The sequence below is a fragment of the Varanus komodoensis genome, unplaced genomic scaffold (genome assembly GCF_004798865.1).
Source record: "Varanus komodoensis strain SLA01 unplaced genomic scaffold, ASM479886v1 scaffold44_3, whole genome shotgun sequence".
NCBI classification, from domain to species: domain Eukaryota; kingdom Metazoa; phylum Chordata; class Lepidosauria; order Squamata; family Varanidae; genus Varanus; species Varanus komodoensis.
Genome location: NW_025336010.1, coordinates 5,113,150 through 5,127,828, shown reverse-complemented (window position 1 = coordinate 5,127,828; position 14,679 = coordinate 5,113,150). Strand labels below are relative to the sequence as shown.

Sequence of the window (14,679 nt, the reverse complement as noted above, 5' to 3'; positions counted from 1 at the left end):
GTAGGAAGTAATTGCTACTTCCAAGGAATTCTCACTACCAATCTCAATTTCTACAGATATGTAGGAGAGTGGTTATAACAACAATTTCTATCCTAAAGTTACCTGTACTGGGGGGTCTCCCTAGAAATACCATTCATTGCAGCAAATGTCCTTTTCAATAATTTTCAATAGTTTCTTTGGTGGCTTTGTAGTTCTTTGCTACATGGCCTACATCATCATAGATCTTTCTTCATCCAAATCAATTTATGGATAAAATGAAACCCTGGGTCTGCGAACCCAGATACCAGATAGAACTTGATGACGAAAGCTTTATCTCCTTTGCCATATTTGAGACCTAGCTGCTCAAATGAGAACCCAAATTCTGATAAGTTATTTGAACACCTGACTGGTTTCAGAACATACTGAAGCCTTCCTTTCCCACATATTAGTTTAGAAGAGATATCAGAATAAATACAGCTTGTAAAAATGCTTTCATATGAGACCAGCTGCAGACCTGTGAAGCAGCAGTAGTTCTTTCTGTGAATTAAGCTGACAGATCACCATTAGATAACTATTACAAGATAACCTTAAGAACAGGACTGACATCAGCATCACATAACACTATGGAATTCACAGCAGAAGGTATAAAATGACATTGAAAAAAGGCATAATGCATCTCAACAATGTTCACACTTTTTAAGTGATACACTGATTCCACATAAACTATACTCCAGGGCAAACACACCCTTAGAATTAATTTCAAAAAGCACCACTCAGCCTTGGATTGAAAACCTGGTCTCATGTTTTGTGTTATTCCTAATTTTTCTACAGCAATTTGTGCATGAATACAATAAAATAGCTTGCTAATGGACATTAAATCAGCAATGTTGCACCACCAAACATCATACCCTAGTTCTTCAAACTATTTCAGTTTGTGTGCACAAAGCAAAATCAAGTCTCTGTAACTGGATACACCCATCTCCAAAATGTGTACGATCTTTTGGGATGTTTAGCAGTGATGCAGCATAGCAAGTTAATGCTAGTGTTTTTTGTTATCCATTTTGTACAAAAAAAAAAGTTTAAGACATTACCAGGAAATAGTACAGAAAAGTAATACCTCTTGTAATGCATCTGCTCTTTGTTTACAATGCGCCGTACCCCAGTTTATGTTTTCCGCAGGTGCAGAAGCCCATATGTGAGATGCAGAGAGACTATGAAAACTGCATAGTGAAGGGTCTCGAGCATGTCCTGATATGCGGAAGAGTGTACAGACTAGATAATATTTTGAACCTTTCCAGCTAAGTAACACCATACTGAGCAGCTGACGTCATACCAGTTCTATGTCATGAATCATATCAGAGCTATGGTCAGTAACTAAAACTAGGTAAGCTGAAACAACAGGCTATGACGCCTTATTAGCAGGATGGCCATTAGCACAGGAGACCAACATAAATGCTGTTTTAGAAAAATGCTTGGACCCTCAGTATTTTACATAGTTCAGAAGTGATAAGCACAGTCTCCTGCAGCTGGACATCAATGCATATTAATTAGCAACTAATTATGATTTCTTATCCTCAATTACATATGGTCTACCACAACATACAAAATTTTCCTGGCTGTAGAGCAAGGCTAGCCATGTATAACTCAGCACACAATACCAGAAGAAACATGCTCTATCTTCAACACAGTAGTGCTGCAGTACAGCTACAGTCTAAATTAAAATTATATGGGAAACACTGGAATGGTCTATAGTTGCATATCATTGATGCTTCCGAGTCCTCTAACTATAGTGGACAAATGTAAATATTTTATATCCAATCTTATTCTTTCAGAAAGGTATTTTTCAACCAACCCTGCAAGGTCATTTATCCTTAGATAAAGCAGAGGGTAATTAACATGGAAGGATACACTCAATGACCTGAAGTGGGGGAGGGGGGATCACCATCAGTGGAATATTTTTGATTCCTTCTCTTTTTTGCCAAGCACCACTTGGGGAGCACGTTATGCTGAAATGTAATCTCATAAATATCATTAAAAACTGTAACAATATAAATGTACAATACATAGAACAGAGGGAGACATTTCCCACTAGGGCATCTGAAAGTTACCTACTGCTTATATTTCCTCAATAGAATAAAATAACATTAAATAAACTTTTTAAACAATGTGTATAATTTGCGCAGCCAAAAATACAAAACTGAAGGTTAGCAAATGAAAGAGCTTCAGTATTACAGATTTCCATCTAAATATCTGATCACAGTAATTTAAAAGAATGTACATTACATGGTTAACCAAATGTTTGCAATTTGACCTTTGTACTAGATATTTCCAATGCATACTGCTATATTACTGTATCTGGCAGCAGTTATGTAGAATAGGACCTATGCCAAACCCTCTAGATTTGCAGTAGCCGTAATAGATAGTTTGCTGTGTGAAACCATGATGCAGGATAATTTCTTCAGTTAACTGAGATAGAAGTTTCCCAATTATCACCTACTGCTAAAAAGAGGCATATGACTAATCTGTCAAGGTTCACTTAAGGATTCCAACAGTGTCTCAGCATTGCTCACTTTTATCTTTTATCAATTGCATAAATAGACCTTTCAGTTAAGCTACCTTCAGTGACAATATAAATGGTTGTCATCTTAACTAGACCCATTTTTACATCTCTCTGTATTTCTATTTCCAAACACAAATCCTTCTAATCAATAAGAGCATGACTATGTGGGCAATGTATAGCAGAGGATTTACTGTAGGGATATAATGCCATCTGCTGCTACAGCAAGGAAAAAACCATAGTCTTTACTGGAAAAAAAATAACATAGACAGACCTCTAAGCCACAAGGTTATTGTATTTATACCTTTAAAATATTAAAATCGGAAAATTCAGAGTCCTGACATGAACTAGAAAGGATCTGTGTTCTCTTTTTGTTCATTCCAATTCCTGTTGCTTGCCAGATATTAATTATCATATTCTCAGTCTAAAGTCACAGAACAATTTTCCATTATTTCACAATAAGATTCATGTTGAATTCAGCTGTGTAAAGTATCCAGTATAAGAACAGATTATGTTGATTACATAAGCATGTAGCTGACCTGTCTCTTGCTTTCTTGCAACACCAAAAGGGAAGAAATAAATTTTCACCCTAGCCATTTGCTTCCCAAAATCCCTCACTCTCCTGCACCCTATCACACACATCTGTACAGTGTTCAAAAAGAAAAGAAAAGCTTCCAGTGAAGCCAGTGGAATTCAGACACATAGAACAAGATGATAACAGGAAGTCTTCCTAGTCATGCAAAAAGCATAATCTTTCACTGGGAGAGTGCAGCTTTAATCCTACTTTTATACATGCTTTTTAAATCAAACTCATAGCAAAAGGGAATCAAGTTTTACAGGGACTGAATCAACCCTCAAAGCAACAAGGACAGAAATCTCAGAAAATCTGTCAGTATCATGTAACTGAGACACAGGGAGAAAATTGTTGTTAAGGGATTCATGTTATGATCATCATGTCATTGAAGGCATAGCAGATGAACTTGAACAATGAGGGAAACACACATATTACCAGAATAGTTACTGCTGAATAATCTTAATAGAACACAATAGAGTAATAATCTCATACACAAACTACAGTATTTTTGCTGCAGCAGTTAAATCGCCAACAATGCAATCCTATGCATGGCTGCTTGGGGAAAAGGCCCACTGAGTTCAATAGGACTAACTCCCAGATAAGGGAGCACAGAATTGCAACCTATGTCATTCTTCTTCCTAGGCACAGTTTTCAAATTGTTTATGGAAAAGAATAATGAACTGAAAAAACTACTGTGTGTTGTTTACATGCTGCAAGAGGGCATTTTTCTCGGCATCAACCCCACCCAAGCATTTAAAAAAGATGCTTTCCTTTGCTTATCCTAAAAGTAACTTTATTTTACTTTTAGACTATCCATTTTAATTAACTTATGCCTATTTAAAAGTGTTTCTGAGGCCAATTTAAAGTGCTAGACTAAAGCTTTAATTCTTTAGATCTCATTTGGGCCCGAACTATTTGAAGGCTTGCCTTCTCTGATAAGAACATATCCCAAAATTGAGGTCATCAACAGAGGCTCTTCTCACTTGCATGCCACAAAGGGTTGTCAGGGTGGTAAATAGAAGGAAAAAAGTGGTGGTGGTGGCCTTACACCTCTGAAAATAGCTTCCATCAGAGTTTTGTCAGGCCCCTTCTTTCCAGGTCTTCAGGAAGGCTCTGAAGATCCACTTGCTTTCACTGGCTTTCCCATAATCTGTGGGCCACAGGTTTTATTGATGTAATTTGGTTCTATGCTGTTTTATTGTATGTTTATTGCTTGTTCATATATTTTGTATGTTTTATATTGTTGGAAACCTTGAGAAGGCTTTATTCATACAAGCAAGCTAAAATAATCTTAAAATAAATAAAAAACAGAGGTGGTAACAGGGCCAGGGAATACCTGGGAATGTGAGTCGGAGACTTACTAGAGTAGGAAGCCAAAGAATTGGCAGATTGTGCAAATTCATTAAATGATATTTTCCTTATAACTATCAGAGCATAAAGTGTTCTTCAATGATATCAATTATCAATCTGTTTATATCAAGTGATGGCACAAGCAGCCAGAAGGCAATTACAGAAATAGAAGAGATAAGGGGGAAAATACTTGAAGCTAGATAAGGTTGGATCCCTTATTGCAACTTCAAGTAAAACTAATATTACATGCTTACACAAAGAAGTTTACTTGCAGTTGATTAACATTTCAAAACAAACGTAATTAAAGCAACTGAAATTGGAATGGGGGGAGCAACTGACATAATCAGGGGAAGTGAAATGGAGACATCAACAAACTTCACAACTGTGTTTTCCACTGCTAGAAAGAGCAGCATATTAAATACATGTAAGAAGATGGTATAGACTCAAAGGAGAAAATACAAATCTTGACAATGGTCCTATTATTAGAGAGCAACATTACTAATCTATGTTAAAAAGAAAATATTTTATCACTGCCATCTTGCTAAATATTTGCTTGGTGCTTCAAACAAAATTATTTCAGTCTTTCTTGAGATCATCTGATGAGCTTTTTATAACATCTATATTATATCTGTCTCCTAAATTTAAGGTGAATTAATGATTTTTTTCTTAAATAATGCATCTTACTTTTCTCCCTTCTCTATTTAAAATGCAGAAAAAGCCAAGTATTGTTAGAAATACAGTAGAAACTGCATAAATGAGTAACTGTCTAAAGGACAGAACTATTAAAAGAATAAATCTTGCATACCCAGTTGTGAAATATAATACAATATAGAAAAAAACTGTTAAATGCTTGATGTTAAAGACAAAACACAATCTCAAACTGTTTAATGAATACAACTACATACTGAAAATATGTCCTTGCATATAGCATGCTGAAACGAACGACTGAAGATACACAAAACAGGTTAACAAATAGATAAATATCACTGCAGTGCACACATCCACAGGCTTGTAATGGCAGTTCAGCAATCTGCTCTGTGAACAGCAGTTTAAATGTGTACTTAAGCTCCAAACAGATTCCCCATCCTTTTCAGGGGGGAAAAGAAATACAACTCTTTCGAAGTAGATCTCTATGAACGGAAGAGCACATGCAGACTTCTGAACCAGGATTAGTGTTTTTCATCTGCACTTCAACACCCACAAGGGGGAATACTCCTAAGAGACTCCCACTGGTTCCATTGAGCCTGCTGGAGCCACTCTGGTGCAGCAGGAACTAGTGTGCACTCAGATTAGGGCAGATCAGAAAAGTGTCCTTCTGCAAGCTCCACTGACCTGCCCCATTCTGGAAAGGATTTCTTGCTCATTTTCAAATGCTATTTGTTATCTTCCCATTACAGGGCTTCACTAGCAGGAAAGGCAGGCTGCCTGCCTGTAACTGTTGTTCTTTTGAGTGGTCATCACTGCATTCACACATATGGGCCCTGTGTGCATGTACGGAGCTCATTTGGGAGGATTCCAAAGTTAATTATATTCAGCAGGAACCTGGCCCCTAGCCATGCCTACCAAGAGCTCAGCTTGAAACTGAGACCTCCATCAAGTATGAATCTTGTATAAGAGAAAGGGGTGTGCATGTCCCTTATGTATCAAGTGACACATTGGGGGTGGCAGGTGGGTGTGTATGAATGCACAGCTGACCACTCAAAGAACAAAAGTTACAGGTAGGCAACCTGCTTTTCTTCATTGTACTCTTGGTGCATCACACATATGGGTGACTGGTGAGCCTACCTCTTGGAGGAGGGTGGTGTCACTCATGAAAGAAGGGAAGAGAGATGGCTATCCCGAAGCTGTAGTCTGCTCTAGCCCAGATATCTAGACGACATTGGTGAACAAAGGTCAACGGGTTTGACCAAGTTGCTGCTCGACACAGGTCTTCAAGAGCAACTCCAGCATACATGGCTGTGGAGACCACTATTGCTCTAGTACAATGATAGTACAATGAGCCAAAGGCCAGCAAGATTGTAAGCTAGCTGGATTGTAAAGGAGATCTAGTTAGCAAGTCCTTGAGGGGAGGCGGGTGAGCCCAGAGCTGCACCTCCACAGGCAACAAAGTGTCCTTGTGACTTACAAATAGGTTGTGTCCTGGCCTTATAAAAGACTAAAGCCCTGTGTACAACTAAGGAGTAAAGGGCTAGCTCAACTGGGTTGGAGGGTGACTGGAAAAAGGCTGGAAGCACAATGGGTTCATTGATATTAAAGGTAGAGATGACTTTCAGAAGGAAAGCTGGCCCAACAAGCTGAGGTGATAGCCACCAGGAAAGGTGTTCTAAATGACACAAGGCGGAGATCAGCGGAAGCCATGGGTTCAAAGAGTTTCCAAGTAAGTGAGTGGAGCACAACAGAGAGAGTTCAAGAAGGTATTGGTTGCCGGACAGGTGGGGTGAAATTAACAATGCCTTTGAGGAACCTCTGGATTAGGGGGTGAGAGAAAACAGAGTAACCTTGGAGTGGGGTGTGGAATGCAGAGATGGCAGCTCTATAAACCCTGATAAAAGAGGGTCTGAGAGACCTTTTTTGTAAAGAGAGTTGAGGAAGGAAAGGATTTGGCTGATGGAAGCTCTGTGTGTTTGAAAACTGTGTTGGGATGGGAAGTTGGAAAATGCAGGCCAGTGTGAATTGTGTGATCTGTGGGTAGCAAGTTTCCATGAAGCATTAAGGATCAGCTGGATGTGAGGTAAGTCAGTCATTGAATTTGAGATGGTATGATTTTCCATGCCGTAAGACAGAGAGCAAATATGTCTGGATGGAGGGCACTCCTGCAATTCTGGGAAATGAGGCCTGGTTGGAGGAATAGTTGAACAACTCGAGAGGTCAAGAAGATGGCCAAACCACTGCTGTCTGGGCCACCAAGGTGTGATCAGGATCGAGTTTGTGGAATCTCAACAGATCTTTGCCACCTCTCGTTGACTGAGAGGAAAGGGAAGGAATAGGTAGAAGAAATTCTTACTCCAGTAGAGGAAGAAGGCACCCCCTAGTGAATTCCTGCCTACACTGGCTCTGGAATAGAAGAGGTTGCAAGTGGTGTTGTCTGCTGTGGCAAATAGTTCTATGTGGAGGCGACCCCATCAATCCAACAGGGATTGTTGTATGGTAAAGTGGAGTTCCCACTCATAGTTCTGTGTGAAAATCTGCAGAGTCTGCTAGAATGCTATCTGATTCTGCAACATGAATGGCTAGGAGAGTGGTACATCAGGTAGCACACCATCTCCATATTTTGGTGGCAAGCAGAGCGAGAGAGAGAGATCTGGTTCCTTCTTGTTTGTTGATGTATGCTACAACACTGGTATTGTCCATAATGATTTGGACATATTTCCCCTGGATCAGTGCCTGGAAGACTCAGAGGGCCTTCTGAACTGCAAGGAGTTCTAGAAAGTTTATGTGTTGGGACCATTCATGTGGGCCCCATCTTTCTTGTATTTTGGCTGAACCGCAGTGGGCTGCTCACCCAACAAGTGAGACATCTGTTGTAATCACTGTGGTTGGTTCTGGTGGGAAGAATGTGACTGTGACTGTGCTGTTGTTATTCTTGGTCCACCACCTGAGGTTTGACTGGATTGAGGAGGATCTGAAGTCTGATTGAGTGAGGTTCCATCCTGAGGTCAAATGAGGAGTAGAACAAAAGCTGCAGAGCTCACATGTTGCCATACAGGTTGCCATAAGGCCTAGCATGTGCTGTATCTTGGTAGCAGGGGAAGGGTGTTTCTGAATGATAAGGAGGATGTTTCTGTTAAGAGCAGACAGTCTGTCTGAAGACAGGAATGCTCTCATCGCATTGGAGTCAAAACATGTTTCAATGAAAAGTACGGACTGTGTGTGAAAAAGACAGGATTTAGAAGTAGATTAAGTAGAGTACATGTGCACTCAATAGCTACTAAGGAAACTCTTTAGGATGAAGCAACAATAACTCAATCTTCTGAATAAAGATACACACGAGTCTGGCACAGACGACAGAGCAGAGAAAATACCTGTATGGCTCCTCAACAGCAAAGTGGAAGTATACATCTTTGAGGTCCACCAAGGTGAATCAAACACCTTTGTGTAAAAGTGGAAGGATGGATTGAAGTGAGACTATTCTGAAACATTGGGTTTGATTTACTTGTTGACCCCCCTAAGTTCAAGGATGGACCAAAGACCACCATCCTTCTTTGGGACTATAAAGTACCTGTAGTAGAAGCCAAGAGTTCCAGTATGAACCCTCTCTCTTGCTCACTTTTGGAAGAGGGAGGAGAGGCCCAGAAAAAGAGGTCCTTTAACTGCAGTGGGTGAAGAGAGTTTTTCAAACTCAATATGGCATCTGCAGTGGATAATGGGAAGGACCCATGAATCCAAGGTGATGGCAGCCCAAAAGTGGAAGGGCTGGAGACAGTGATTGATGTTAGGCTTAGAGGACTGAACAGGCTGGAGAAGGAGTCATAGGTGTCTTCTTGATTCTTCCTTATGTCTACAGGTTTGGCGGGGATGTCAGGACATCTGCCTTGAGAGACAGGTTGGTGCCTAGATGTGGTGGCTGTGTGGGGGTGAGACTGGTAAGTGTAGTAGATCTCACTGCCACTTATGTGAGGTTTATGGTGGGGTGGAAGGTGCTTGATTGAGTCCCATTCACTGAGTGGTGTTTCTTGCTTTTTCGACAGAGTCTATACAGTCATCAGTCCCTACGTGGAACAGACCAGCACCACATGTCTTCAACCTTGGCCTTTGGCTCCATGGAGGAACCAGAGGACCAGTGCCTCACAAAGTGGTGAAGGCCTATGACCCCTTCAGTATTTATTTATTTATTTAAGATATTTGTATGCCGTCCTTTGCAAGAGCCTCAGGACGGCTTACACAAATAAAATACAAATTCATAAAAGTATAACATAAATTAATGACCCACTCTGGCTGCAGTTAAAATATGATAATAAAATTCAATATTAAAACTTGTTAAAATATTGATTAAATAAAAAGGTCTAAACCTGGAGCCGAAAAACATACATAATACATACTTTTATTTTATTTTAATTATTTATTTATTTATGTATTTAGGAAGCTTTTATGCCACCCCATTCACTGAAGCCTCAGGGTGGCTCACAACAATAAATAATCACAATATAAAAACAATATAATTTGAGTCAACCTGGCCAAAGAATAAAATAAATAAATAATATTAATTAAAATAACGCCAGGTGTTATACAATGACGGTGCCAGGCGGACCTCTCTGGGGAGCACATTCCATAGTCAAGGCGCCACTGCAGAGAAGGCCCTCCTCCAGGTACTCTGTCTAGTATCTTTCACAGAGGGTTTCCGGAGGAGGGCTTCTGCTGCCGATCTCAGGGGGTGGGAGGGCAAATAGGGAAGAAGGTGTTCCTTTAGGTATCCTGGTCCCAAGCCGTTTAGGGCTTTATAGGTAATAACCAGCACCTTGAATTGAGCCCGGACTTCGATGGGAAGCCAGTGGAGCTGAAAGAGGACTGGGGTTATATGAGAGTAACGCCCAGTTCCCAACAGCATCCTGGCAGCTCCGTTTTGCACCATCTGAAGTATCCAGACTGTCTTCAAGGGCAGCCCCACGTAAAGCGCGTTACAGAAGTCCAACCGGGAAGTAACCAATGCATGTGTTACTGTTGCTAGGCAATCTTCCTCCAGGTAGTGACGCAGCTGATGGATAAGCCGAAGCTGAAGGAAAGCGCTCCTCGCCACCGCAGTCACTTGAGCTTCCAAGGACAGCTCCGGGTCGAGGAGCAGTCCCAAGCTGTGGACCCTGTCCTTTAGAGGGAGTGCAACCCCGTCCAGGGCAAGGCCCAAGTCCCCTACCCAGGAGCTCGAATCACCCACCAACAGAACCTCTGTCTTATCTGGATTGAGCTTCAGTTTATTGGCCCTCATCCAGCCCATTACCTCGGCCAGGCACCAGTTCAGTATAGCCACTGCCTCACCTGGGTTAGCTGAAAGAGAGAGGTAGACCTGGGTGTCATCAGCATACTGATGACTCCACAGTCCAAACCTCCTGATGACCTCTCCCAGTGGTTCCTGGTACCACACACTGCCTGCTGTCCAGCAGTGTGAATCTCATAGCATTCAAGGTGAGAAGCACCAGTTTTGTTTTCATTAACTAGGTCCTGAGAGTCCAAGTGGCCATCACTGCCTGGTAATTGGCTATCTTGATGAATAATGCAGTGGAGAAGTAGCATTGATGGTCAACTGCATTGAGGCAACTGCCTTCTCTATTGGCCAGGGTAGGCTGTTCTCTCCTGGAAGGACCTTGAGAGGATTCAGCTATGATTGAATTTGTGTGCAGGTGCTGAAAAAGGAATTCTGCATCTTTTTCTTGTACCCAAACATATTTTCAAGAGAAGGGAGAGCTAATGATGCAGGAGACTTCCACTCCTGATGCACCACATTGAGTAGGACAGGCAGGAGGGGGTATGGTGACTGGTGTGGCAGCCTTGACATAGACTGCTTCGAAGACTGGATCTTTCGCCCTGCCAGGATCCTTGCATGGGTGGGCCACATGGAGGACCTGAGTGGAGAAGAAGCCAGTATCCTCTGAGGCACAAGGCAGATCCTACCTGAATGGATTGGTAGGTCTGTGGAATTTGTTTTTAAAGTTGAGATATAAGGCTCAGGGCCTGACTCAGCTGGCTCACGAATGCCATGCAATGGTGATGTGATGATTTAGTAAGAGATGGTCAAGTATGGGATGGAGGAAAGTACTGGGTCACTGTTTCTCCAGCATACCTGTCTGATCATGGAAGCTGTGTCAGTATAATCATGTCAGTTTGAGTAGATAACTGATCAGAACCTACAGGGCTCCAGAGAGGCATGCCTTGTCTGAAGTCAAGGGAAACCCAACACTCTTTATAATAAGCGGCTTCAAACTCACACCTCCGAAGCCAAGTTGGCCAGTGGGATCTGTGGTTCCTATGAGCTACTGGGGAGCAAGACTATGTCTGCATCTTTCATATTCAGCTGCAATAAATATGCTTGGAATCAAGGATAATTGTGAGTTGAGTCTCAGAGCAAAGACAATGCCAGACTGTTGTATTACAGGAGAGGGGAACTCTCACATCTCGCACATGTTCCTCCATCTCTGCCTTTAGAAAGACTGGGCATTTTCCAAGATTTGGTATTTTATGAGTTTTTGAATGTGTCCAGTTTGGAGTGTTTTTCTGGGAGAACTGCTCCATTGAAAGTTCAGGGAATGAAGCTCCCAAAATGGACTGCTGAGGAGAGTTGCCTACGTGAAGGGCACAGTTTCATAGTTCAACTTTTGGGCAAGCTGCCTGGTATTTCCTTAGCTGCTTCAGAAAAAAAAAATAGGCAGCTTTTTTTTTTTTTTTTGCAGGAGAGACAGAGAAAATACAAAGGACAAGAAAAACATACCTGAAGACAAAGGAGATCTAGGAGGTTGAAGAACAAACAAAAGTTTGTATTGGGAAGAAGCAGACAAAGAACTTCCCAATGCACACACAATGGTGATCAAAGAGCTGAGCTCTTGGTGGGAGCCCCTCCCCCCATGCTGGGCATGGCTAGAGGTTGGCTCCTGCCAAATAATAATTAATCAGCTCTGGTATCTTCCCGAATGAGCTCCATGCATGCATACAAAGCCCATATTTGTGATGCACAGAGACCACAACAAAGAAGGAAGTTTTGGTACCATCCATGGACAGCTACGTCAGCTCCTCTGTTTAAAATAAATTTGAACAAGTAGTTTAGGGAAAACACCTACCTTTGAGGTGCGCTGGAGTTGATCTCCTACGTATGTTTTACGGAACTGATCCAAAAACCAAAGTACTGCAAGTTCCACTTTCTCATTGCTACAGCGTGGTAGTTGGGCATCCATCAAAGAAATTAGCTGAAAGACTCTAAAATAAGTCCAAGTCTATTAGTTTTTGTTTTGTTTTTTTACACGCCTGATTTTAAAAGTTATAAAATATGCTTGAAATTCAGAGTAGCATTAACCATCAAAATAACTAAACCTACTTTGTTCACATACTCTTAACAGGCTATCTTAAGTAATGATTTATAAAGCACTGGTTATACAGTGGTACCTTGGCTCACGAACTTAATCCGTTCCAGGACTCTGGTCATGACCCAAATTGGTTATGAGCCAAGTTAAATTTCCCCATAAGGTTCAATGTAAAGAAGGTTAATCCATTCTGTAACCATTTTTTAAAATCAGAAAAATGTGAAGCAAAGTGACAACAACAAAGATCACGGCCATCCCCGCCCCCGCACCACAAGCACAGCCATCTCCCCCCCCCCAAGCACAACTGAGATTGCGCCTGCCATCCCTGCAGGAGCCCATCATCCCGGTGCACTGGGGGGTGTGGAGGAGAGATGGGCATGATTGCAGGTGCACCAGGGGAGGGAGAGATGGACACAAACAGTGCGCTGGGGGTGGGGAGATGACTGTGATCACAGTTCTGTTTGTGCAGGAAGGCGTGCCTGATCAGAGGCGCGCTCCTGCAGGAAAGGGGTGGAATCTCGGCCATTCTCCTGAGGCTCTGCTTTGCTGCTCCTGTCTTTCCTGCAGCAGTGCGCCTCTGATCATGCACGCCTTCCCTGCACAAAAACAACTGGGATCGTGGCCATCTCCCCACTCGGAGGGGGGGGGGAGATAGCTGCGATTCTGGTCACCACCCAAAGCAGTGTTCGTGACCCAAGTCAAAATTTTTCAGAAATTTTTGTTCGTGACCCAATTTGTTTGTGAACCAAGGTTTTCGTGAGCCAAGGTACCACTGTATTAGATCAGAACTTTCATTACAAACCATTTAGCAGATAAACTTATGTTCAAATTTCATTTTAGTTATTTTAAATTATTATTACAAATTATTCATAACATTTAGATAAACATTCATAATTTTATACAATTTTGCTCTAGTTTAATTACAGTATACCCCCGTGAAGTCGCGGTTCAGCATCTACAGCTTCAGTCTTTTGTGGGATTTTTCTCCAAGCAGGTCCAAGCCTATCTCCTTGCGAGTAAGCTGGAGCCTCGCCGTGCAGCAGCTTACTCACAAGGAGATCATTTCCCCCAAGTTTGGACTTGTTCGGAGAAAACGATCTCTGCACATGCGTACCCCAGCCCCTGCCTCGCCATGCGCGCACGCCCGCACCCCAGCACCTCCTACCTGCACCACCTTGGTGGCCGGCACCCATCGCCGGCACCAAATTCACGGTTTTTCACAATTTGTGGGTGCTTTAGGAACGTAACCCCCACAAATTTCAGGGGACTCCTGTAATACCATTCCCCTACAAATCTGCTCAACCAACATCTGAAAACACCAGATGTGACTGCTACAATTTTAGGAAGCAGACAATGTCCAACGTATGGAAGACAACAAGGCCAAAAATAACTGCCTAAGAGGAAAGAGAAAAATACAAAGAAGCAACTGAAGTGTGGACTAGAATAAAAGTTTTACTGTAACAGAGATGGTACCTGTGCCAGCCAGTCATATGGCTAACAATTTCTAGAGGCATTTAAAAAAAAATGAACCCTGCTATACAAGCAATTAGGCCTCTATTTCACCAATACCTCCAACTAAATTAAACACTTGCTTTTGGTGCTATTGCAGTCTTCCGGTCCTCTGATGCTAGATCTGTCTACACATCACGTAGAGTACTTGCTCAAGTGACTAGAACCAAAGTAATCCTTAGCCATGGATTTAACAAAACATTGCAAAGAAGTTGGTAAAATGTGACAACTTAAATTTTGGTTTCTTAAAAGAAAATCTTTTGCCTTTGCAAATGAGAGATTAGAAAACATGGAAGCAGTAATTGTCAATGTCCCAGTGTTCTGGCGATGAAGCTTTCAAGTCATGCACAATACTCTCATGATTTCCAATCCTTTCCCTTAACAGCACACTATTACCATTCAATCTGCCATTACACAAGTTGGATAGGATAAAGATGTAGACTTCAGGGACTGTGCTAGAGAAAGCCACATTTTCTGTGAGACCACAGAAGGCAGACCCTGGATCCAACCCATTGTAGAGGTTATAGCAGGCTTCCTCAACCTGGTGCCTTGCAGGTTTTCCACTACAGCTTCCATCATTGCCACAAGCATGGCCATCTACCCAGGAGTAGGCAGGCAAGATTCCCCATGCCATGCCATGCCATGCCAAGCAAACCTTTTGCTGTGAGTTGTTTGAAAGGGGTTAGAAACCCCTTAAATAATCCTAA

The 14,679-nt window shown here is 41.9% G+C and overlaps 1 protein-coding gene across 7 annotated transcripts in view; it reads right to left on the bottom strand.

Moving 5' to 3' along the window:
* LOC123030367 (ran-binding protein 17-like) overlaps window positions 1-14,679 on the bottom strand; it is a 163,422-nt gene that overhangs the window by 87,656 nt on the left and 61,087 nt on the right. For all 7 annotated transcript variants that reach the window (XM_044444228.1, XM_044444231.1, XM_044444229.1 and 4 more), the window contains one exon: window positions 12,224-12,359. In XM_044444228.1, coding sequence (XP_044300163.1) covers window positions 12,224-12,359 — 136 coding nt within the window. The remainder of the gene's footprint in view (window positions 1-12,223; window positions 12,360-14,679) is intronic.